This window comes from Callithrix jacchus, chromosome X (genome assembly GCF_049354715.1).
Source record: "Callithrix jacchus isolate 240 chromosome X, calJac240_pri, whole genome shotgun sequence".
NCBI lineage: Eukaryota > Metazoa > Chordata > Mammalia > Primates > Cebidae > Callithrix > Callithrix jacchus.
Window position 1 is genome coordinate 145412068 of NC_133524.1, and position 25313 is coordinate 145437380.

At 39.9% G+C, this 25313-nt stretch overlaps 1 protein-coding gene across 8 annotated transcripts in view; it reads left to right on the top strand.

Moving 5' to 3' along the window:
• Positions 1–25313, top strand: part of AFF2 (ALF transcription elongation factor 2) — a 486005-nt gene that overhangs the window by 352491 nt on the left and 108201 nt on the right. For all 8 annotated transcript variants that reach the window (XM_035288892.3, XM_035288895.3, XM_035288897.3 and 5 more), the window contains one exon: positions 25153–25249. In XM_035288892.3, coding sequence (XP_035144783.1) covers positions 25153–25249 — 97 coding nt within the window. The remainder of the gene's footprint in view (positions 1–25152; positions 25250–25313) is intronic.

The window sequence follows — 25313 nt, forward strand, 5'->3', positions numbered from 1 at the left end:
ATTAGTCAACCAATATCAAATCAGGGCTCAAAGATATCCTGATGCTGCACTGTGTGTTCATTGGTAAGCCCCAGTGTACTGTGGGCAAGTCTTCATCATTTGGTGTGTGGCCAATGAGAGATACTTAACTCAAAGAGAAGTGGCATGGCATAATCATTGAATTTGATTCTGCCAGTTTACTTACCCTGAATTTGAAAGTGGATTGGCTTCAAATGGTGAACTGGCAAAGTTTTCAATAGAATATTCTCCTCCAACTCAGTGACTTGAGATTAGCTAAAAGATAAAAAGGCTTCTCTGTGTCTGTAACTTCTGCTTTAGCAATGAATAACTAGGAGTCTTGGTGGTGGTGTGGTTAATATACATACCAGTCATTTCCTTTGGGGAGGAGAGCCTTGCTATTTGAGGTAAAGCCCAATTGCTTGACTTTCCCCCAAATTCCACCAACACAACAATATAAACAGATTTTTTTTCCATGAACTCCATTGCAGTATCCGAAAAACAGGTAGATTTAAGCAGATTAATTTGGCATAGTTCAGCAAATTGCTGCTGTGAGATACATCATAGAATTACTTCCTAGCTCAGGCTAGCTAATGGCTAGAATGAAATAAAACATAAAAATACATTTACATGGACTTTTTATAAGTCAGATAAAGCTTTATGTTACCTACCATTGGAACTGGACATGTTTTTGCAAGCAACATAAAGGTTGTTCATTTAATACTTTCATTACTTCCAGCAAGTGTAAAACAAAATAAAAACAAGAACATTGAATTTAGCTACCATTAACTACCATTAACTGTAATTTTTTCTGACAAGCTCTCTCTCATATGATGATGAGTGAAACGCTGGGAAAAGTCGACTGAAAAATTGTATCAAGGTTGATGAAATATGCCCTTGTATTTTAAGCATGCCCAGTTCAGACATTTAAAATAGAGCAATTTATAATGTGTTAGCAGCCAGAACTCCATCATGTTTTAAATAAATTTATTTTTCTACTTCTTGTGAGACTCTAAGTCACTCTAAGAAGACTCATGACATTTCACTGTACAAGGCAGGTCACAAATTGAGTAATGCGAAATAACTTTATTAGAGAACTGAAGAAAATGATATGGGAATAATGTGTTTTACAGTAAAATTTGATAGCCCTCTAAAGATCAATGAGTGTGTTTGTTTACTTTGAAGTGAAAGGACAAACGTTTCAGAATGGAATTCAGAGAAATGCCTGAATTAAAGGCATCGTTGCCAGCTAAAGTGGCTTTCCTTGTCTGTGGTGAATTCAGAAAACCTACCACGTACTTTGCAGTAGAAAGAATAGCCTAGGTACTGTCTGTGATAATATGCCATTATAAAGCTGCTCTGGAATGAATGAAAGTCCTCTCGTGTGGCCACACAGAATAAAACAAGCTGCAAGTCACAAGGTTCTTGTCCTGTCCCAAACATTGATTGAAAAGGCACTTTATAAAGGGAGAAAGAAACAGCGGGGGCACCCTCATTTGCATCACCAAGCCCTAATGATGGAGGCGCTTTTATGGACACACTGTGTACATAGAATGGGTTCAATTAAAAAGAAGCCATTTTACACTGGCCTTTAACCCACTAGGATTTTTTCTAAAGACAAAACAAAGACCATTTATCTGGGTAACAATACATTACTTTAAAAAATGAGGCAGAGTGTAGAACATAGGGTAAGCAAGAGGCATGGGTCTCCCATGGTTTTATCTTTGCCACTTCTTTTCTTAGCCAGTGCACTGCAGACGTCATGAAAGCATATTTTTGCCAAAATAAGGTAAATATGAATGATGATTAGAGTAGGCAGGAATCTTGTAGCTGGCCCTAACTAGGAAGAGCAAGATTCAGAACTTCACATGAGTTTAAAATGAAGCTCCATTAGCAGGGACCAAAATGAATTGCTGTCTGATATTTTTGGCTTCAATAAAACGAGTTGGGGGTTTGAGTTCAATGCCTATGGACAGATGTTCCACAGACAAAAAACGCGCCTCTTAATTGGCACTAATTAGCACCCTTGATGGCAGGGAGAGATTGACAAGGTTATTTCTATGACACTGCCCCTGCTGACTCCCATAGCTGTTCTTTCTAAGATAAGGGGAAAGCAATGTAGGTAAACTTATGGTCTTAGCCTTCAAGGATTATTTGTGCCCCCAAACAAAGAGAGTCTTCACATTTCCAAGCTGTCAACTTACTAAGATTCTTTGCCTAGGATATACATTGGCTTTTATTTTTCATTAAATAAAGTGTAATTAGTAGGAAACAATCAATGCGGTAGAGTGACAAGCACTTTTATGTTGGTTTGTTTGTCCCTGCTTAAAGAAGCAGAAGCAAAGAGAGAAAAAGAAAGAAGCTGTATTAAGGATGAGAAAAACAATCTAAGCACATTATAGATGTTAACACCAGTAGAGAACATAGAGGATGTTTTGTACTGACACAAATCCCTGCAACCTGCTGTGCAATACATCTTTTCAGTGCTCTGTTTATAATCACCTGCATCTGTAAAATGGGGAAATGGCACCAGCCTCCTGAAACGGCTAAAGTCTGTAAAGAACCTGGATGTCCTGGGGCAAAAAGGTATCTTATAACTATAAGCTAACTCTAAAATGAGTAGCATGATGAAGGAGCTGTGGCTGCATTCTAACATACATTAAGCAGAGCTATACGGAAGTATGCTTTAAGTTTCTGCAAATGCTTTTTTCTCTATATTGCAAACTTGAGAATTATGCAAAAGTAGTCAGTTCGCATTTATTCAATTTAGTGCTAATAAGGAACTCAAAGAATGGATTAAAGTCATTTTTAGTAACTTGACAGATTTTTGTCTACTGTAGCATAATGGTGTACATTGCTGAAGAACTGGAGAGGCTCTTAAATGTAGACTAAGCCCGTTTATTTTTCCAAGAAGACAGAGGGATTAGATCTCCTGAACTAGATTCAAAGAATGCTGATCAACAAGACCCACAGGTGGTAGAAATCACCTGTGGGGATGGGGTAGCTGGATGGCAGGGTCCTGAGAAGCAGAGCCTGACATGGCATTCCTGTGGATGAACTTTAAAGAAGAAGAAAACTGTAAGGAAGTGAAGAGAACAAGTTAGATGATGGGCTTGGCTTCAGCTTGATCCCATGAAGAGTCCTAGAGCATGGACTAAATCACAGAGTTGTCCTACACTGAGGCAAGATGGGGAGGTGGGGACAACCATTTGGCTGGATACTGGCTGAACACATTCCTGTCATTTGGACAGGGGTTTCCTATCCGAGAGCCAAGTGGCTTTCCTTCTGCCAAGGACAAGTGTCTGGGGAAGGGCCCATGTGGAGGGCCCCAGAGAAGGAACCACAACAGCTAGAGTATCTGTGCACCAATATGGTAAAAGAGATGAGGGAAGGGCCATGCTACCAGCCTTCACAGGACTAAGGTTGGTAGAGCCAGGTAGCTTCTCATTTAAGCAAGGCCTTTTGTTTCCTGAGCAACTTTCAGAAGACCATGATATTAACTGAGCAGAATAAAGCCCATCCTTAGATAATGAAATTTAAAAAAACTATCATTTGATAATTAGCAACAGTATGCACATAGATGAGCTAAGCAATATTTTCTTTAATGTGAATAGTCTTTGAAGTACAAGAAGACAACACAGATGTTAATATGGGTTTTCATGTGTTCAGATACTATGGAAACAGAATTCCCTGTTCCTCAAACTCATCCATACCTGTTTATACTTGTATGTGCCTCCTGTGTCATGCCTCTGTCTGGTACATCACAATGCCAACCAACCCTCAACCACCCGTTTTATATACCCTTAAAACAACCACCTCCAGATGCCCCCAGCTCTTCTTCCTTCAGGGCCACAGAACTCTGCAGACCACATGCATCCCAGCAGTTAGTTTCAGAGACTGTGGCTTCTGTTGCCCTTGAAGTATCCTAATTAGGAGTATTGCCTGGCCAAAGTTAGGCCTTAGAATGATTATTCAGGCCAAAATGAGAGATCCTGAAGGCTTGAAATAAGGTATGGATAGAGAATAGAAGACAGACTGTGCTCCCGTCAATGGATCTGAGTAACTGACAAGGTGTGTGAAGTGAGAAGGAGGGTAGAAGTGTTAAAATGACCAAGCTTGCTGGCTTGAAAATTTGGGTAGATTTGTACTGCGATAACAAAATACCTAAGACTGGGTACTTTATAAAGAAAATAAATTTTTTTTCTCACAGTTTTGGAGGCTAGAAGTCCAAAATCAAGACACCAGCAGGTTCAGTTGTCTGGTGAGCACCTGTACTCTGCTTCCAGGATAGTGCCTTGTTGCTGCTTCCTCAGGAGGGATGAACACTATTCTCACATGGTAGAAGAACAAAATGGCAAAAAGGGCTTAACAAGTTCCGTCCAGCCTTTTATAAGGCACTAATCCCATGTATGAGGGCAGATCCCTCATGGCCTAGTCACCTCCTAAAGCGTCCATCTTTTAATATTGTTGTATTAAGGATTAAATTTCAGCAAGAATTTCGGAGGAAACACAAACATGCAAACCATGGCAGATGCAAAAATAAAGCAGAGGAATGAAGTTCTGACACATGCTACAACATGGATGAAACTCAAAAACACTGTGCTAAGTGAAATATAATATGATAAAAGCCACATATTATATGAGTCCATTCATATGAAATGTCTAGAGTAGGCAAATTAATAGAGATGGAAAGCAGATTAGAGGTTGCCTAGGAATGGAGGGTGGAGGTCATAGAGAGATTTGGGGAATGATAGGTAGTGAAAAGTTACAGGGTTTCTTTCTGGAGTGGTGAAAATATTCTTCAAGTAGATCAAGGTGATGGCTGCACAACACTGTGAAGATACTAAAATGCACAGAATAGTCCATTTTAAAATGATGAATTGTATATGTATTTTATTCACAAAATAAGTACATAGATTAAAAATAAAACAAAATAAATGAATGAATGCATATATACATACTTAAACCAGTAGGAGGGACATGCAAGAGATGATGAGCTCAGTTTTAGCTTTCTTAGGCTTCAGGTATTTGTGAAACAAGGTGGTGAAACTGGATTTAGGTGCCCGGAGCTCAAAAGAGTGTTATAGTTGTTAGGGCTGTGAATGCCCCCATTTTGGGGAGCTGGGACTCTAAGAACTGGGGCAAAGCCCTGTATTAGCTTCCTAGGGCTGCTATAACAAAGTCCCCGATGTTGGAAGGATTAAAACAACAGGAATATCCTGTCTTCCTAACTTCCAGATGTTAGAAGTCCAATAACAAGGAGTTGGTTCCTTCTTGGGGTTGTAAGAGAAGATCTGTTCCAAGCCTCCCTCCTTAGCTTGTCTTCTCTCTCCCTAAGTCTTTTCACATTATCTTCCTTCTATGTGTGACTGTGTCCAAACTTCTCCTTTTTATAAGGACACCAGTCATATCAGAGTAGGGATCAATCTAACGACCTCAAGACCTTATCTCCAAATAAGACCACATTCTGAAGTACTAGGGGTTAGAGCTTCAACATATGAGTTTTAGGTAGGAACACAATTCACTCCTAACAAGCCCATTTTCTGAATTTCTCTTTTCTGAATGGCAGCAATCTTAACGATCCTCCAATTACAGCAGTGGTCAGCTGCACAGTTCTGTCCCATCCTAGGTAGTGGGAATTTGGGGGTGCTTTCCCCAGGAACCACTCTGGAGCTTCCTTTCATTCTTCTGCACTCTCGCAGAATAACATGGACTTAGAGAGCTGACTCAAGAGTCATCTGCATGCAGTCATTTTCAAATAACATTGTTACTGCAATTACTAAGTTGAGAAAAGCTTACTCAACCACTACTTGGGCAATTGATAAGGTAATGAAACAAACAAACAGATTTACTTTTTCATGTGAAGACAAAATGTTTGTAGGAAGCAGCTCCCAGATTCTTTGTAAGTAGCTCTGCACTGTGGATTTTTTCAACATCTTTGACCAAGCCTGGCTTCTGACCATTTTGGTTTTCTTTTTTTTTTTTAATTGTACTTTAAGTTCTGGGGTACATGTGCAGCTCTTGCAGGATTGCTGCATAGGTGGTTTGCTATCTCCATCCCTCCGTCACCTACATCAGGCATTTCTCCCAGTGTTATCCCTCCCCAACCTCCCCACCCCCAACACACCCCAGACTGTGATGCTCCCCTCCCTGTGCCCATGTGGTCTCATTGTTTAACACCCGCCTATGAATGAGAACATGCGGTGTTTTGTTTTCTGTTCTTCTGTCACTTTGCTGAGAATGATGGTTTCCAGATTCATCCATGTTCCTCCTACAAAGGACAGGAACTCATCTTTTTTTTGTGGCTGTGTAGTATTCCATGGTGTATATGTGCCACATTTTTCCAATCCAGTCTATCATCAATGGGCATTTGGGTTGTTTCCAGGTCCTTGCTATTGTAAACAGTGCCACAATGAACATACGTGTGCATGTGTCTTTATAATAGAACAATTTATAATCCTTTGGGTATATACCCAGTAATGGGATCGCTGGGTCAAATGGTATTTCTATTTCTAGATCCTTGAGGAATCGCCACACTGTCTTCCACCATGGTTGAACTAATTTACACTCCCACCAACAGCATGAAAGTGTTCCTATTTCTCCACATCCTCTCCAGTATCTGTTGTCTCCAGATTTTTTAATGATCGCCATTCTAACTGGCATGAGATGGTATCTCAATGTGGTTTTGATTTGTATTTCTCTAATGACCAGTGATGATGAGCATTTTTTGATATGTTTATTGGCCTCATAAATGTCCTCTTCTGAAAAGTGTCACTTCATATCTTTTGCCCACTTTTGAATGGGTTTGTTTGTTCTTTCTAAGTCTGCTTTAGTTCTTTGTAGATTTTGGATATTAGCCCTTTGTCAGATGGGTAAATTGCAAAAGTTTTTTTCCCATTCTGTTAGTTGCTGGTTCACTCTGATGATTGTTTCTTTTGTTGTGCAGAAACTCTTCAGTTTATAATTAGATCCCATTTGTCTATTTTGGCTTTTATTGCCAGTGCTTTTGTTGTTTTAGTCATGAAGTCCTTGCCTATGCCTACATCCTGAATGGTTTTGCCTAGGTTTTCTTATAGGGTTTATATGGTGCCAGGTCTTATGTTCAAGTCTTTAATCCATCTGGAGTTAATTTTAGTGTAAGGTGTCAGGAAGGGGTCCAGTTTCAACTTTCTGCACATGGCTAGCCAGTTCTTGCAACACCATTTATTCAACAGGGGATCCTTTCCCCATTGCTTGCTTTTGTCAAAGATCAGATGGTTGTAGATGTGTCACATTACTTCAGAGGCCTCTGTTCTGTTCCATTGGTGTATATGTCTGTTTTGGTACCATGCTGTTTTGTGTGTGTGTGTGTGTGTGTGTGTGTGTGTGTGTGTGCTTTTGAGATAGGTCTTGCTCTATCGCCAGGCTGGAGTGCAGTGGCATAATCTCGGCTCACTGCAACCTCCACCTCCTGGATTCAAGCAATTCTTCTGCCTCAGCCTCCTGAGTAGTTGGGACCACAGGCACATGCCACCATGCCCAGCTATTTTTTGTATTTTTAGTAGAGACGGGGTTTCACCATGTTGGCCATGATGGTCTCGATCTCTTGACCCTGTGATCCACCTGCCTCAGCCTCCCAAAGTGCTGGGATTACAGGCATGAGCCACCGTGCCCGGCCCCATGCTGTTTTGATTACTGTATCCTTGTAGTATAGTTTGAAGTCAGGTAGCATGATGCCTCCAGCTTTGTTCTTTTTCCCTAGGATTGTCTTGGCTATGCCAGTTCTTTTGGTTCCATATGAAGTTTAAAGTGCTTTTCCAGTTCTGTGAAGAAGGTCAATGGTAGCTTGATGGGGATACTGCTGAATCTATAAATTACTTTGGGCAGTATGGCCATTTTCACGATGTTGATTCTTCCTAACCAGGAGCATGGAATGTTTTTCCATCTGTTTGTGTCCTCTCTTATTTCCTTGAGCAGTGGTTGATAGTTCTCCTCAAAGAGGTCCTTCATATCCTTTGTTAGCTGTATTCCTAGGTATTTTGTTCTCTTTGTAGCAACTATGAATGGGAGCTCACTCATAATTTGGCTCTATGTTTGTCTGTTATTGGTGTATAGGAATGCTTGTAATTTCTGCACATTGATTTTGTTGAAGTTGCTTAACAGCTTAAGGAGGTTTGGGCTGAGACGATGGGGCCTTACAAATGTACAATCATGTCGTCTGCAAATAGAGACAATTTGACTTCCTTTTTTCCTAACTGAATACCCTTTATTTCTTTTTCTTGCCTGATTTCTCTGGCTGGAACTTCCAATACTATATTGAATAGGAATGGTGAGAAAGGGCACCCTTGTCTAGTGCCAGTTTTCAAAGGGAATGCCTCTAGTTTTTGCCCATTCAGTATGATATTGGCTGTGAGTTTGTCATAAATAACTTTTATTATTTTGAGACACGTTCCGTCAATACCTAGTTTATTAAGAGTTTTTAGCATAAAGGGCTGTTGAATTTTGTTGAAGGCCTTCTCTGCATCTATTAAGATGATCATGTGGTTTTTGTCTTTGGTTCTGTTTATGTGATGGATTATGTTTATAGATTTGTATATGTTGAACCAGCTTTGCATCCCAGGGATGAAGCCTACTTGATCCTGACAGATAAGCTTTTTGATGTGCTGTTGCATTCAGTTTGCCAGTATTTTATTGAACATTTTTCTGTTGATGTTCATCATGGATATAGGCCTAAAGTTTTCTTTTTCAGTTGTGACTCTGCCAGGTTTTGGTATCAGTATGATGTTGGTGTTATAAAATGAGTTAAAGAGGATTCCCTCTTTTCATATTGTTTGGAATGCTGTTAGAAGGAATGGTCCCAGCTCCTCTTTGTACGTCTGGTAGAATTCGGCTGTTAACCCACCTGGACATGGACTTTTCTTCATTGGTAGGCTATTAATTGCCGCCTCAACTTCAGACCTTGTTATTGGTCTATACAGGGATTCAACTTCTTTCTGGTTTAGTCTTGGGAGGGTGTAAGTGTCCAAAAATTAATCCATTACTTTGGTAGTTCATTCCCTGGCTTTGTGGTGGAACATTATGCCAAGAGAACTCGCTGGAGACCAAGAGACAGATCAGACTATTGTCCCACACTTTCTTTCCACTAAATCACAGTTTTCCAAGGGAAGGTGGTTATTGTGAAGCTGTCAAACAGAGGCATGTTAAATGGGCTGAAGTGAAGGCTCTTATTAACAATAGCAGCTATCTCTGTCAGATTCTAGCTCTGCAGACAGTTACAAGGCAATTTGGCCCTGATAGGTGGGCTATTAAAAATAACCAAAAGCAAGAAGAATGAGAGAGGAACATCCCTTTTACTTCCTGGTCTGAAAACCAAGGGGGCAACTGAATATTACACACTTGGACCTAGCCTGCAGTTAGTGTGGCCTTCATAATCGCACAGGGACAAGACATCCTCCCCGTCTGGGTGTTTTCCTTTAGCCAGGGCTGGAATGGAAGGTGGCAGTCAGGGAGACAGCAACAAGGTCTCTATCAATTTCAAGGTGACCAAAGAGTTCTAAATCTGATAATGATTGGAAACAGTGTCACTGGTAAGGGGAGTATGTATGGTGGGGGTGGGGTGATGATGCCCTCTGCATGAAAAAGAGCAGTGTGGACAGTTTTACAGTGTCATATCTAAGACTGAGAAGGTTAGACTATAGACAACTGGAAGAGGATTAAAGGGAAATTATCTCTCAGCTTAAGGGAGCCCCAACCTAAATTGGATTTTTGAGTTAACTTTGGCTTACTGTAGGAGTTGCACACCAGTACAGGGTCCTGGTAGGAACCTGGCTACCTAATCTCACATGTTAAGATTTGGAAAATCAATTAGCCCGCGAAGGACCAGGCCTTGCATGGACCCAGCAGAGGAGAGAGACACTGCTGCAACCCAGGCAGTCTGTACCTCTGACCAGCAAGAATGGACACCTTTTCTCTCGTTGAAATAGATTCAGAGTCCCATTTTACCTGTGCTTAATGAATTCATACATAACATGATCCTTACCCTAGCTTCTTCTGTAATCACTAAAATGTGAGCCTCCTTCCATCAGCCATGACATCGTATTAGAGCAACTCATCCAAACTGGCAGACCACATTAACCACATGCCTCCTTGTAGGTTTTATTGGGGGTGGGGGCAGGTGATTTGTACTGTTGTGAGGGACATTGCTAAGAGAGATTCCTTCTTTACTGACTTCAGGTTTAGAAATTCCGAAGTCAGAGAAGAGAAGAGTCTTTGCCCACAGGATCTTGGCTTGGTCCCCACCCCTTCCAGTCAGCTGTCTCTTTAATGTAATGCTTTGTCTCTTTTGGAAAAGACAAAGCCCTTTTCCCTTGGTGAGGCTTCTGCTGGTCGTATCAATTGCAGTTTTAATGTAGGAAAAAATACAGTAAGAAAGAGATTAGACAGGAAAAAAATAGCTCTTTTTCTCTGTGTTTTTGTCCACAGATGTGCCTAGGAATGCAGAGACCTTCTGCCATACTTCGTTGTACAGGACAGTAAGCAGAATGGTTAGGGACATGAGCTTTGGCATCATGTGGATTTCCATACCAGCTCCCCCTTCTTCTTTTGGCCAGCTGTGAGACTTAAAAAAAAACAGCTGTATTTAGATGCATATAACATAAAATTTACCATTGTAATGTATACAATTAAGTGTTTTCTAGTATATTCACAGAGTTGTGAAACCATCACCACTATCTAATTCTAGAAAATTTTCATCACCCCAAAAGAATCTCCATAACATTAGCAGTCACTCCCCTTGCCCCATCCCCCCAAGCCCTGGCAACAAGTCTGTTTCTGTCTCTACAGATTTGTTTTAGACATTTCATATGAATGGAATCATGTGATATGTGGCCCTTGGTGACTGGTTTATTGCACTTAGCACATTATTTTCAAGGTTTATTCATGGTGTACCATGTGTCAGACTTTCTTCCTTTTTATAGCTGAATAATCCTTCATTTCATGCGTCTATCACATCATGTTTATCCATTCCATAAGTTCATTGACATCTGTGCTGTTTCTACTTTGTGTCTATTCCCTGATGGCTAAGGATGTTGAGCATCTTTTCATCTGCCTATTGGTCATTTGTCTTTCTGTATCTGTCAGTCTGGGCTGCTGTAACAAGAATACCATAAGCTGGGTGGCTTAAACAAGAAACATTTGTTTCTCACATAAGTAGCTGTTGGGAAGTCCATGATCAGGATGCCAGTATGGTTGGGTTCTGCTAAAGACCCTCATCCTGATATAGTCAAATGGTAGAAAGAGAATGAAAGGAAGCAAGCTCTCTTAGTTACCTTCTTAGAAGGGCACTAATACCATCATGAATATTCAACCATTATGACCCAGTTACCTCCTAAAGACTCCACCTCCTAATACCATCACACTGGGGATTAGAGTTTCAACTCTATATGATTCTGAAGGAGGAGAACACACAAACATTCAGTCCATAGTGATATCTTCTGTGGAAAAATGTCTATTCAGATCCTTTGCTCACTCTTTAATTGGGTTACTCATCATTTTATTGTTGAGTTTCCAGAATTCCTTATAAATTCTGGATACTAGATCCTTATCAGATATATGACTCACAAATATTTTCTCTCATTCTGTGTGTTGTCTTCTTAACTTTTCTAAGCCTGAATTTCCTCGCTTGAACAGAGAAAATATAAGTACAACCTCCCAAATTTCTTGGAAAGGTCAATGAAGTGATCCATTAGAGCACTTAGAGAAGTGAATGTCTGGCATACATTAAGCTTACCTTAGTAAGTATTAGTTATTATTAGTTAGTATTTGCTGACTTGGATTTATTGTGAGACAGAGACAAGGTGTAAGTCCTCAAGTCATAGTTGTACATCTGACAGGTGTGATGTGAAAGGTTCAAAGTGCTTTGATTATACTCACATATTATTCCTAGAATGATTGGAGCAATTTTATTTGAGAGACTACATTTTTTATCCTTAATAGATTTCCTAGTTCTAGATATTAAAGGCTAACTCTTGGCCAGTATTGTGCTCTGCTATTCTCCACGTAGCTATATTTATAGTTCTTTCTGATTCTTTCTAAGTAACTAGCTACCTAGCTATCAAAAATGTGAGTCTATAAATAATAGGATAGAAATAGGCAAGTTCTGGGCAAGTATTCAGAATTGCCACCCTCTTACCCGAAGCCAAATCAGGAAAGAATAGACATCCAATTTAATAAAATGTTCATCTACTGTATGTAAAACATACTTTCATGTCTCTCTGCTGTTGCTTAAACTGCTTTCTTCAACCAGAGACCTGGTGGTTTCCTCTATAGTGACTCTTTTAAGGCTGCTTCTAAATATATTGATATAAAAACCAGGATCCTCTTTGTCTTAGTATCAGTAATAGTGGAAACAGTGGCATTTATCAAGTGCTCACAATGAACTCTTTTCACATATTAATTCAGCTAATCTTTGCAACAACCCTGAAAAGTTGTCATCAATAGCCTCATTTTAGATACCAAAAAAAATGGCAACTCAGAGAGGTCAATTAGTTTGCCCAGATTTGTGCAGTTAGTAAATGCAAGACCACCGGCTGGACCCATAGTCTATTCAGCTCCGAACTCCTTGCTATTTCCTTTACTTATTGTTGTGCCTAACGATATTGAATTACAGAGCCTTTGATTGTTAGACACCTGTGTTATTTCTGTGTTTCAGAATTAGAAAGCCAGTCTCTTCTAATTCATTAATATACGGTAATACAGAACAGTTTACCGTAACCTACAAATATTATGGGTATGTTATTTGTTGACAGTGGCCCTCCCTTTCCTTGAGAATCCTCCTCTCTGGTTCAATTTTTCTTTAGGAGTCAATGGGAGTGCTAAGACAATGGCCTTACATGTGTTCAGCAGGGTCACAGGATTAAGAAACACCCATAGTATATTGGTGAGCCACAGAAAATTCATTTGCCCTGAGTTGCAGTTTGAAGAGAGATGGCCAAAATGACTCAACATGATTGGCTTTCCACATCAATGTAATTGTGCCATGTGCTATAATTTATAGTGTAAACAAGTTTTCTGCAAAAGCTAAATAAATCATGCAACTCATTTAACATGCACAGAAGGAGCCGTTAAATTATTTCAGTCCCATTACTCAAAATGTTAAGAAAATTCCTCTGTGTTAGAGCCAGTGTAGGATTGGCTCTGCAGCCAAGTGCATCAGCATAAATGTTGAATTCTCAGAAGAAAATGCATGCCTCGTACTGTTACTTAGGGAAAATATATGCCCAGACATTGTGGAGCCCCTTCTAAAACAATTTCATTTTGTTAAAACAGTAAGATCAAATTTTCAATCAGGTTATAAGACATCTCTGCATTAATAAAGCTTGCAGACAATTGTGAATGTCAATAAAAAGGTGATGTGTTTTTAAAGGATTCATAATTTATGAAACATGGAAATGGAAACTGAGGCTTTTTATGTCATTTTCTTATTTTGTCTTTACCTACATGGAAAGAATGCCTTGTGAAAGCCATATGTGATGCTTTAAAACTGTTTAAATTGGAGTAATTATCAGAACAAATGGTGTCATTGGATGATATTAGTCTGTTTCTGTTCTTTCTGTCTACCCAATGAATCAACATTAATACATATTTTTGAAAACATTTGAAACACGGTCATCTGTGATTTCGTTTTCATTTTAAAGTATATGTTTAAAGTTGATCTAAACTTCCATATGTACTAAAACATACCTTAGATTGATAGTTTCAGTTACATATTCGTTATGTAACTTCCATATCCTTCTCTACTCAGCTGTTAAAGAGTCTAGATAAGGAATGGATATAACATTTTATTAAGCTTATTTTTGGCATCTATTGAGGTGATCATCTGGTTTTCATCATTTTATTTATTGATAATGTGTTATATTCTATGAATAGACATTTCATTATCAAAATGTTTTAGCACTCCTGGTATATACTAGATTCATATATTATGATATATAGTTCAGTTACATTTTATGTAGATTTGAATTTTCAAGACTTGAAAAAGTTGATGTAGTAATATTAAAAAGGTTCTCATTATACTAAAAACGTGATCTACTTCTGTTTCTGGCATGCAAAAGCTATTTGTGGCAAAGATACAGTTATTTTTCTTCTTTCAAATTTTACTTTAACACAAGAACACATTTCTCTAGTTGCCTTGTTTCCAAATAAAATGACATCTGATGTATCAGGATAATTCAAGCTGAACTATCTTGAGCCAGTAATCACAGATGATAAAAACTGAGTGATTCCTATGTGCTAGGGGTTTGAAGTGAGATATCGCATTTAATAGTTACGGCAATTCTGTAAGACACTCAGATGTTCAAGGGATTTGATCTGAGGTGATACAGCTAGTGAGAGTCTGAACTTGGGTCTGACTTGTGTGTGACTACTGAGTACGGTAGCCTGCTCTATTGCTACACTGAGCTCTTCACCGTACGCAGTAGTCACACACAAGTCAATTAGCTTTGCAAAGTGGAAAGTTACTGGTGTCTACGGACTCTGAATACTGGCTAGTTCTTATGGATGTGTGCCCTTGGACCTGACATGTTACATGATGAGCTCTGGCTAGCTTAGCTTACATGCATCACCCCTAACAGAGAAACAAGTCCATTAGCTATTGTTCTGTTTATGGTAATGATACTACCAGCCTTTGTTAGAATTTAAATGTAGGCAGCACATTCACAATGAGACATTAGTAAATGAGAGTTATGTTCAGCAGGTCACCAGGATCTGAAACTCACGTCTTGTAAGAAGTAGTTATCAACTGACAAGAATGTCTTGTGCTGTAGGGGAACAGTTTTATCATGGCACTCTGGAGACCTTCAGGAATCCAAATAGACCCCATAAGCAGAGACTTAAACCACAGCTAATCTGAGCCTTCGTGGAACACCCAGTGATCCTCCCATAACAAGAGAGGACAAGAAGATCGTAAGATGTACTTCAAGGCCATTTTCCACTCACCTCCCTATCTCCTTTGGGATGCTTTTATGAGACAGTTTCCTATCACCTCCTAGGTTCTGTTGAGTTTTCTGTCCTGCCCTCCACAGAATAGAACTCTAGCCTATACAACTGCTAAGGTGAAGTCTAAAACTGACTCCTCAACCACAGTGTGTCCTATAATTTGGTCTTCAGTCATCTGGTCTCTTTTGTTTTGGTGTGTGGGACAACAGTCAGGGATTAGCTGGCACCTTTGGTAATTCTTCTTTTATTTCAAGCCTAGTTTAGTGAGTACTAAACTATCCATATCTAAAAGTGGGCCTGTATCTTTACTGGTTGAATTAGCCAGGCCTTGGCCTTGACCTTGCCCTGTCTCGTATGTCTGTGTAGCAGGTGGTACTCATATTCATCTGCTGAAATGCTCATAGGACTCCTGGGCTACATGTGCCCATGAAGATCTATCCAGCTCTACAGAGTTAAAATACTGTCAATATGGGTTAGAAAGCAATCTACTTCTTACCCTAACCTGGAGTATGGAGAGTGATTTTGATGCAGCCAAAAGAGCTGAGCAAACAAATCAGGTGGGATTTTTATAAATGACTGAGCAACAATGCTGTCAAAATTTTAGTTGGGCCTACATTGTCAGGCTTGAATATTTTGCTTAAACAGTCCGAAATAAAATGTGAGTTCTTTATGCGCCAGCATAAGGGAAATCCTATCTGCTGTGTAAATTCAGGTAAATAGACCTTCTTGACAGCCTTTCTCTGGAAATGGGTTTGAGAAATGGTTTAAAGCATTCCAAGCTAAAGTGTTCTGTTATCAGCAGCTGAGAATTTGCCATGCATCACATAGGACTAAGAATTGGTCCTTGTCCCCATTGAGTTTAATGTAAGACACAATGGATGTCAGCAGGTATGAGTTGTAGTGCACTTAACAGTGACTTAATATTTCAGTTGTTTTGGAGAGTTTCCTTAGATAAATATTAGTGGACCAACTCCATAAAGGAGTTATCTCCTTAATCCTTTGACAATCAGGAGCTGATGTGAAGAGATGGGTAATGAAGTACCCTTTGTGATTGTACTTTGGAGATAACCACAGGGGTTTCTTCTATCTAATCTGCTCTAGTTGCTCTAAGAAGCTAAAGGGAGACTGAGAGGGACAACTCCAAAAGAAAGCCTTCTTGACAAGAATTCTGCCTTTCCTCATCACTTGGGAATGTAAGCTAACCAGTGACTGGGTCTGTCTTTAAAGAGAAATGCTGAGTACTAGAGACACTCTTCTGCCTAATAGAAAGAGGTCTAGCATAGGTCCTCACTCGACATCTGAGCCTTATCAAAATTAAAAGACATTCGATAGAGAGGCAGCCTAGTGTGAGGGATGGCTTTGATGTCTGGTGGAATCCCTGATTTAAATTCAGTGTTCTCAGATGACCAAGAATGTTAGGATCATCAGTGTCCAGAGTCAGTTAATTCTAATTCCAAAATGTCTCTAGAATCTGGCCTCCACTATCTGCACTGTCTGTGCTCTGAGCCAGGCCACCAACCTGTGTTACCTGGAGTACTATGACGACGGTCTAACTGGTTTCCTTGATGCCTCCTTCTTTCAGTCAATCTATATTCTTTACTTCCTGCAATCTCACCCACAAATACCAAGCATCGTAAATGGTCTTGAATGAATTGCTACTGCTCCACTTGGATGACTTTCCATATCACCTAGTATGACTCAAAGGAAATTCTTTCAAGAGGACTTGCACTGCCCTACCAAAGAGCAGAACATCAGCTATCAGGGTCCATGCTTGACATTTTTTTTAAAGATAAAAGATTCTATGTTCTCCTTTGGAATTATCCCAGCATTTGTTTTCAGGCCCAGGTTGGTCTACTGAATTATGGTCTTCTCTGGGGAAATTCACTCTTAGATGTTTTAACACACATACTTCTAAAAAATGATACAAGAGTGTTTTGTTGTGTGTAACATTTTCTTGAAAGCCATCTGAATTCTATTAGGCACTTTGTCATTTGCATGATACCTTGAGTTCCCACATTGGGAGGAAATTATATAACTCAGAGAAATATACCAAGAAAATGAAAATCAAATCCGAAATAATGACAGTGGAGCAGAAAATTGGTATTGTGCTGAATTTATGTGATCAATTCTAAGGAATTCCAAGGTCGAAGAGGTGACAATTTGATTCAAGTCAATAATCATATACACCAGCGTTCATGTGGCTTTTGTGTACAATATAGATATAATTCATATGTACCACATATGTGTCCAGACAAAAGGATAGTTACTCTACTTTTTTCCTACTGTTTATGAACTCAGCACTCTAACCTGTCAGACTATGTGGCACTTTCTGAATCTCTGAGATACATATTATTTTTATTTCCATTGCATAGAAGAGAAAACTGAGGTTTGGATAGCATAAGTAAATTAGGCTCAGGTTCTCTTATTAAATCATATGCAATATCCATGAAGCCTCAACCATCTCCATGAAATGAGGAATCTTAAGTAGTTAAGTTGTTTTTATGCATTGTTCCTGCAAATCCCCGGGAGTTAACAAAGCAAACTACTTTAATCTTATTTGAGGTGTCTTGTAAGGTTTCATTTCGCTACCCAAGAAAAGATTTTTTGAGTTTGAGAGTTTGAAAATTGTTGACTTAAAGCAAGGGTCAGCAAACGTTATTTTGATAAAGGCCTAGGTAGGAAATATTTCAAGGCTTCCTTTGGTAGCAGCTACTCCACCTGGTCCTCACAGCTCTAAAGCAGCCATGGCTTTGATATAATGAATAGGAGTGGCTGTAGACCAACAACACTTTATGGATAATGAAATCTAAGTTCCATATAAATTTTTATGTGTCATGAAATACTATTCTTCTTTTGGTTTTTTACACACTTAAAAATGAAAAAAAAAAAGCTGTTCTGAAATCATAAGCAGTACAGAAACAGAGGAAGGCTGCTGTGGGCTGAGGCCTTCAGTTGGCCAGTCCCTGGACTAGATGGTCCCTAAAGGAACTCCTAGTTCTCACACTAAGGAGCCCAATTAATCTTATGAAATACCTATTTTCTGAACCACGTGGAAGGCCATCAGCTACAGAAGACAATCTTTATCAGGCCCACATGCCCATGGCAGGGTGCATGTTTAGATCCTGCCTGTGGGCACTGTGGTTGACACTGAGCCATGGGTCCCCACCTGATAGGTCTTGGAGATTTGTTCATATAGAGTGTAATACAGATTTTCAAACTCGTTGTCACTGCCACAGCCCTCAGACAACAATTTTGTAGGATTCTCAGTGAGGTGGTGGCCGTTGAATTAGAAACTTTTCTTTTTATTATTACACTTTAAGTTCTGAGGTACATGCGCAGAATGTGCAGGTTTGTTACATAGGTATACACGTGCCATGGTGGTTTGCTGTATCCATCCCCCTGTCACCTATATTAGGTATTTCTCCTAATGTTAGCCCTCTCCAATCCCCCCGCATCCTGTGCTATCCCTCCTCTAGCCCCCACCCCCTGATAGGCCCCGGGGTGTAATATTCCCCTCCTTGTGTCCATGTGTTCTCATTGTTCAACACCCACTTATGAGTGAGAACATGCACTGTTTGGTTTTCTGTCCCTGTGTTAGTTTGCTGAGAATGATCGTTTCCAGCCTCATCCATGTCCCTGCAAAGGATGTGAACTCATTCTTTTTTATGTCTACATAGTATTCCAAGGTGTATATGTGCCACATTTTCTTTATCCAGTCTATCACTGATGGGCATTTGTGTTGGTTCCAAGTCTTTACTATTGTAAAGAGTGCCACAACAAACATACGTGTTCATGTGTCTTTATAATAGAATGTTTTATAACCCTTTGGGTATATACCTAGTAATGGGATTGCTGGGTCAAATGATATTTCTAGTTCTAGATACTTGAGGAGTCGCCACACTGTCTTCCACAATGGTTGAACTAATTTACACTCCCACCAACAGTGTAAAAGCATTCCTATTTCTCCACGTCCTCTCCATCATCTGTTGTCTCCTGATGTTTTAATGATCGCCATTCTAATACACCATGGAATGCTATGCAGCCATAAAAAGGATGAGTTCATGTCCTTTGCAGGGACATGGATAAAGCTAGAAACCATCATTCTCAGAAAACTAACACAAAAACAGAAAACCAAACACTGCATGTTCTCACTCATAAGGGGGTGTTGAACAATAAGGACACATGAACACAGGAGAGGAACATCACACACCAGGGCCTGTCAGGTGGTGGAGGGGCTAGAGGAGGGATAACAGGGGGGTTGGTGAATTGGGGAAGGCTAACATTAGGAAAAATACCTAATGTAGATGATGGGGGGATGGATGCAGCAAACCACCATGGCACGTGTATACCTATGTAACAAACCTGCATGTTCTGCACATGTACCCAGAACTTAAAGTATAATAATTTAAAAAAATTAAAAAATAGTTTCTGATTCAATGGCCACCACCTCACTGAGAATCCTACAAAATCAGAAACCATTAAGTTAAAACCTTGGGAAAATAAAATGTGGCTAGTCCTAAGCAGGGGTGGGGGAAGCCTGAGGACCTTTACTGCAGGGAAACGGAATGAATTCTCTGAAAAGTATCACCTCCACTTCCTTATCACCTGCCTTCCTAACAACAAATGATTTAGTGCTGCAGAGACTACAAAGTACTAGATAGGAAAATATATAATTCCCTGAGTAATTCTAAACCAGTCATGTTTTATTTCTTTTAGCTTACTTTATAAACAGGAAGTACCATTTAAAGAGTCAAGAGGGCTAAGTTACTATTCTAGAAGAGGGACCACAGTGAGACTCTGCCTGATGAGAAGGTGCAAGCCCTCTCTGGGCTGTGTTATTAACATCAAAGTCAACTGTGTCATTCATTTAGGCCCTTAGAAACTTACTCTGATTGCCAGGAACTCTGGGGTATTTAGAAAGACAGTGATAATTTAAACCAGTAACTAGAAGACCCCAAACTCACTGGGCCAGAAGTTATAGCTCTGTGTTTTAGTTAAGAGCTCAAAACCTCAGTGAATGACCCCTTCCCTCTCTGCATGACAGAGGTGGCAACACTGGTTCCATCTTCAACACCATTGCAAGTCCAGGTTCTGAGTGTGGACTATAGGGAACAAGACTCCAGCTGCAAGGTAGAAGGTACAGGAAAGCACGTGGTAACTCCTAAATGGCAGATCATTCTCACAATTAAAGATACTGAGCAATAGAAAGCTATTATCTATCAGAGAAAACATGTGTGACCCTATGTTAGTGATGTCGAGGTTCTCTCCACTAGGAGGCACAGTGACATGGTGAAAGAGATGGCACTCACAAGTACTTTCAACTGCAACAGTACATCTGAGCATCAGTCATCAGCATTGCAGCTAGCACCATACATACCTTGAAGCTGGGATTTAGCCAGTATCAAGTGCTGCTCTCTGCCAAGAGGAACACCATTTTGTAGTTCATAAAAAGGCACTGAGTAGGCTTGCAAGCCCTGAGAACAACTCAGTAGTCCCAACGGTTGTTTCTGAGCAAGGATTCTGGATCAACTAGCAGCCTATTCTGCCCAGTCTTATACACAAACTTCAGAGCCAGATGAGTGTAGGAATAACCTCCTGAGAGTGACAGGCCCAAAGACATGGCGCTCAAGGTGAGCACAACTTCTAGTGGGGGTCACCCTTGATTCATTTCTCTGGATCCGCAGGTAGCTTCCCAGGTATAAGAATTAGAACCTCGGGGTCACTCATTTATTTCTGAACTCTCACTTGATACTGTCTGGATGTTTCCTCTTGCAACTGGCTTTCAAAATTTCTGGGATATTTTAAGCACCCCAAGAGAATCTAGGGAAACCCAAGACAGAGCTGATGGCTTTAGACCATTTCTAAAAGAGTAAACCAAAGCCCCAAAACTTTCCAAACTCCTTAATAGTCTTTGAACCTCTCCTTATTTGGGCAAGGATTTCCAATGATGTGTGGGGCCTGATATTTATGCCAGCCTCTGAGTTACCACCTCACCTTTTAAAAAGTATTCTTCCCACCTCTAAAAATTTCTCTGCCAATAATAATAACAATAGCAACAGTAACTGAGATGAAAGTGATAGTTGGTAGCTATATTGGCTTCTTGGCAATTCATATAAACTGTATTTTCTAATTCTAGAAATTGTACAGAGTAGGTATTATTATTGCCCATTTTAACATACACAAAATTGAGATTTAAAGGATCTTATTTACTGGATCAAAAAAACAAATCCATTAGGATTCCTGTGTTTGAACTCAGGTCTGTTTGGCTCTCTAGACCTTGCACTTATGTCCATGCTGACTCAACCAAGGGCTTCTTCCTACAGCCTTCTATAATAATGTTTCACACCCTCTATTTTTTCCTCTTCAAAATCACCTAAGCATTCCACTATGTAAAACGGCAAAGTTTTTGAAGAGTGATCTTAGGATTTTATGGTTATGATTCGCATGGGGCCTGTCATGTCATAGTGCACTAGAATGTTTCAATGCAAAGAACCCTTTGAGGCTACTAGGTTCAGCTTAAAGCTCAGAAAACCAAGGGCAATGATCCTCTTTTGGTCCATTCTATATCATCCAGATTTCACTATCTGAGCTTTTTATAGGATCATATCCTCAGGGCAAGAACTTGGGTTTTTTGGTCACAGTTTTATAGATTATTCTATGTCTTAGTGCTACAAATAATAGGTTATCGTAAAAATGAAAAACAGCATTTTTGCACCAAGGTGAACATTGTGGATGGCTAGACCCTGAACAAACAACCAGCTTCACTAAGGAGGTCTAATTGGTTCTGTTTTCACCTAATTGAAAAGTTGAAGAACAATGTCTGTTTTTAAAGATCACACACACAGGCGTACATTTATATGAGCATTTTTTTCACATTTTTGTGATAGCCAATGTGTGATGAATTTGTCTATGGAATTATAACCTCATGAAAAGAGATTACCATTTTTCTGCTGAGACGACCTTAACTGCAATGGGTGTGAATGGTGCTGCTATAATAATTAAATCTAAAATCTTTCATAATCCTACGCTTTCCCTAGAGTAATGTTCAGCATTAGCCAAGGATGAAAATGCAAACAAGTACATGTATATTCAATAATAAAGCTTAATAGGTCAGGGAAGAAGTGGAATGAAATGAATGCCTGGTGCCTCCAGAGATAAGTAATAGTAATTTGCCTTCCTAGTTACTTCTTTGACTTGTGTTTACTGGGACTTAAGTATGTGCATCAGATTTTCCGTTATTAACAACCAAATTCATACCAAGCTTGTTGCATGGTGGGGCGGGGGGAGGTAGTTTAATGCCAATTGCTGTGTAGATTGGCTGCCTATTTCCAGAACTGTACATTTGAGGACATTTCATCTCCATGTTGAAATCATATAATGTTGGTTGGAGAGTAAAATAACTGCTGAGTTCAGTCCTCTGTGCTCTGACTCTGGATATGCTAGTTCTAACTGAAGGAGAGAAACCTGAAGACCATAAGCCCATTTCTACATCTGGCCTTGAGATGCCCTTAGACATTTCCCAAGTCATCATGGATTACCTTCAGGTTGTTCAGAAAATTAAAAGGAGAAGGGCAAAGGCACACAGAGACTTCTGTTTCTGATTACTTGTTAATAGTACTAATGAAGTCCATTATTTCCAACTGAGATATCTTTCCAGACATAATGGTGCCCCGCATTGTTAGTTCTGTGCTTTCATAAAGCACTTTCACACGCATTACCTCTTGTTATGCTCACCACCACCCTCCTGTGACAGAACCAAAGTATTATCCCATTGAACAGATGAGGGACACAGATGTACCTCAGAGCTGGTGAATTACCCCAGATATTGGGGTTTATGATTAACCAGCAGTTGAATCCAAGTATCTTGACTCCATGTTAATATGTTTTGTGAGATTCTTGTTGTTGCCATCAATTTTACTGAATATACCGTCTTTTATAAGTTGTACCCTCTAGAAAAACCTTGTATACTCCCAATTCTGGCTGGTTATGATCTAGGTTCTATGTTTGCCTCCATGATTTCTGGCTGTGTGTCTGAGCAAACACCTTAACCTTTCTAAACCTCAGAGTCCCCATCTGAAAAATGCAGCTGTAACACCATCTCCTTCATAGATTTATTGTGAGGACCAGATTCCATGCTGCTGGTCAAATACTTAGCACTTCCTCTGTCTCAGAGCATTGACCATCTAAATGCGGGAATTATTTCCCATTTCTTTTGTTGATTACTTGAATATAAATTAACATATAGACATTCCCTAGATATTGAGGTGTGCGCGTGCACACACACACACGGAATGTAAAGCTGTTTATAATAACAAGCATAGGTAGTTTTTAAATATTTGGGTTCTATAGCTTATGAAAATGATACAGTCTTCATTTCCCACAATGTGTTGTAAAGAATTATTTGTTCAGAGTCATAAGCCTGCAACTGCAAAAGAAATACCAAGATATATTTTTCTCCTTCTGTAAGATCTTCAGCACATCCTTTAGTCTCTTGAAGGACAGTCATAAATCCTGCAAATTTAGTTTATCTGAAAGCAACTCTAACAGTTGTCCTTCCCACCAATCATCCTTTATATCAGTCTTTGGTTTGCAGACCTCAGTGTACACATTCTACTGTTATGTGGCTGAGCATGAAAGTGGGGGAGCTGTGCTTTTTTTGGAGAGTTATTGGATGCCCACTCTGCTCTGAATCTCTTTTCAATATTTGAACGTAACCTCTGAAGTAACTTTTTCCCTATTTATCAAATTAGAAGCTTCTTCTTTCCTTCTGGATTCTCTTCTGGAAAAACACCCAGGTGGGATTACAGAGGTGAAAATTTTGGGAGTGGCTCTAGCACTAACTATTAATAGCTGTGTGACCTTGAGCAAGGCAATTCACCTCTCTGAATGTTTCCTTCCTTGTCTGCAAAATGAGACCAGTAGACTAACTCTATCATTTCTGGGAAGGTGCTGTGAAGCACAGTCAGCTGAAAATGCAGCACCCTCTGCCCACATGGGATTTATGGACTTGTGGGGAGACATTCAGTGGAAAGCTGTGCTGTGATCCAGCTGGAGCTGAGGGTTCAGCAGAGGAAAAAAAAATACTCTTCCTGAGATAGGGATTCTTTCTAGAAATCTTTTGTAGTGGAAGTGGGATCACTGGGCTACAAAGGATAAATAGGATTTCCAGAGTTGAGAAAGAGAATTCTAGCCCTGGAGCTGAGACTGATGTAGAGCCTAGGGGCAAGGAAGAGCAGTATATGCGTAGGAAATGGTGATTGGTCCAGAGAGCCTGAGACTGTCCCCTCGTGAAGCCTAAGGATGAGGTATAAAGTTGTATTTAATAAATAAAAATATGAACACCAACAGGACTTCAAAGACAGTGTAGCTGGAATTTTAAGATAATAAGCTACTCTTCCTGCTGTAGCTCACACTTGGAGATAGAGGGGATGCCACTGGAATTAATATCCCCATAGAAACAAATGACTCTGTGGCTCCATAAACAATTTGGAAAGTGCTGGTTCATCACCAAAATCCAGACCACTCATTTTTCAGGTGCCTTGCCTTAGGAGAGAAACATTTCTTATCCACATCATGGGCTTACATCTCTCAGATCAAATTTTACAGGAAGAGATCGGTCATATATCAGAAGGTTAACGACTAGTCATTTCTCTCCCAGCTCTTTTGTGGCCACCTAGCTACCCAGCAGCAGAGGGCACTGAAAGCCAGTGCAGGTTCACTGTGCCTTTTACCGCTATCATCCAGAGAGACCCAGCAGGTTTTTGCAATAGTCTCTAGAGCTAGGGACTGCTATCATGCCCCTCTTCTTTCATGGGAGACGCCAAGCACCTTGTCCTGTAGAGATCCAATGCCCCATCCCACCTACACAGTGATTGATCGGTACATTTATTGCACTTTTAGTAGTAAAAATGTATAGAATCCAGACATCTCTGGAGATGCTGAAATAGTATTTTCCCCTTGATTTAGGGGAAGGTAGAGAGGGAAGATGTGTGCAGAGTATGACATAAATATAAGAGCTCAAATATCTAATTAGCTGAAACAATCTTGGTTCCCTCTAGACCTTTGAAGGATTTGCAGCTGTCAGATTGTAGCTTCAGTATTTTATTCTCATTGCAAGATGTATCTGAGGATGATTTAGAAAATATGTTTTCTAACTCAAACATGACTGTGATTTCTTTGTAGGATGCTTGAGGATGACCTGAAGCTGAGCAGTGATGAAGATGACCTTGAGCCTGTGAAGACCTTGACTACTCAGTGCACTGCCACTGAGCTCTATCAGGTAAGAAGAGCTTATGGCTTTGTTTTGGGACTAAGCGGGGAGCAGGAGGAACTGGAACAGCTTT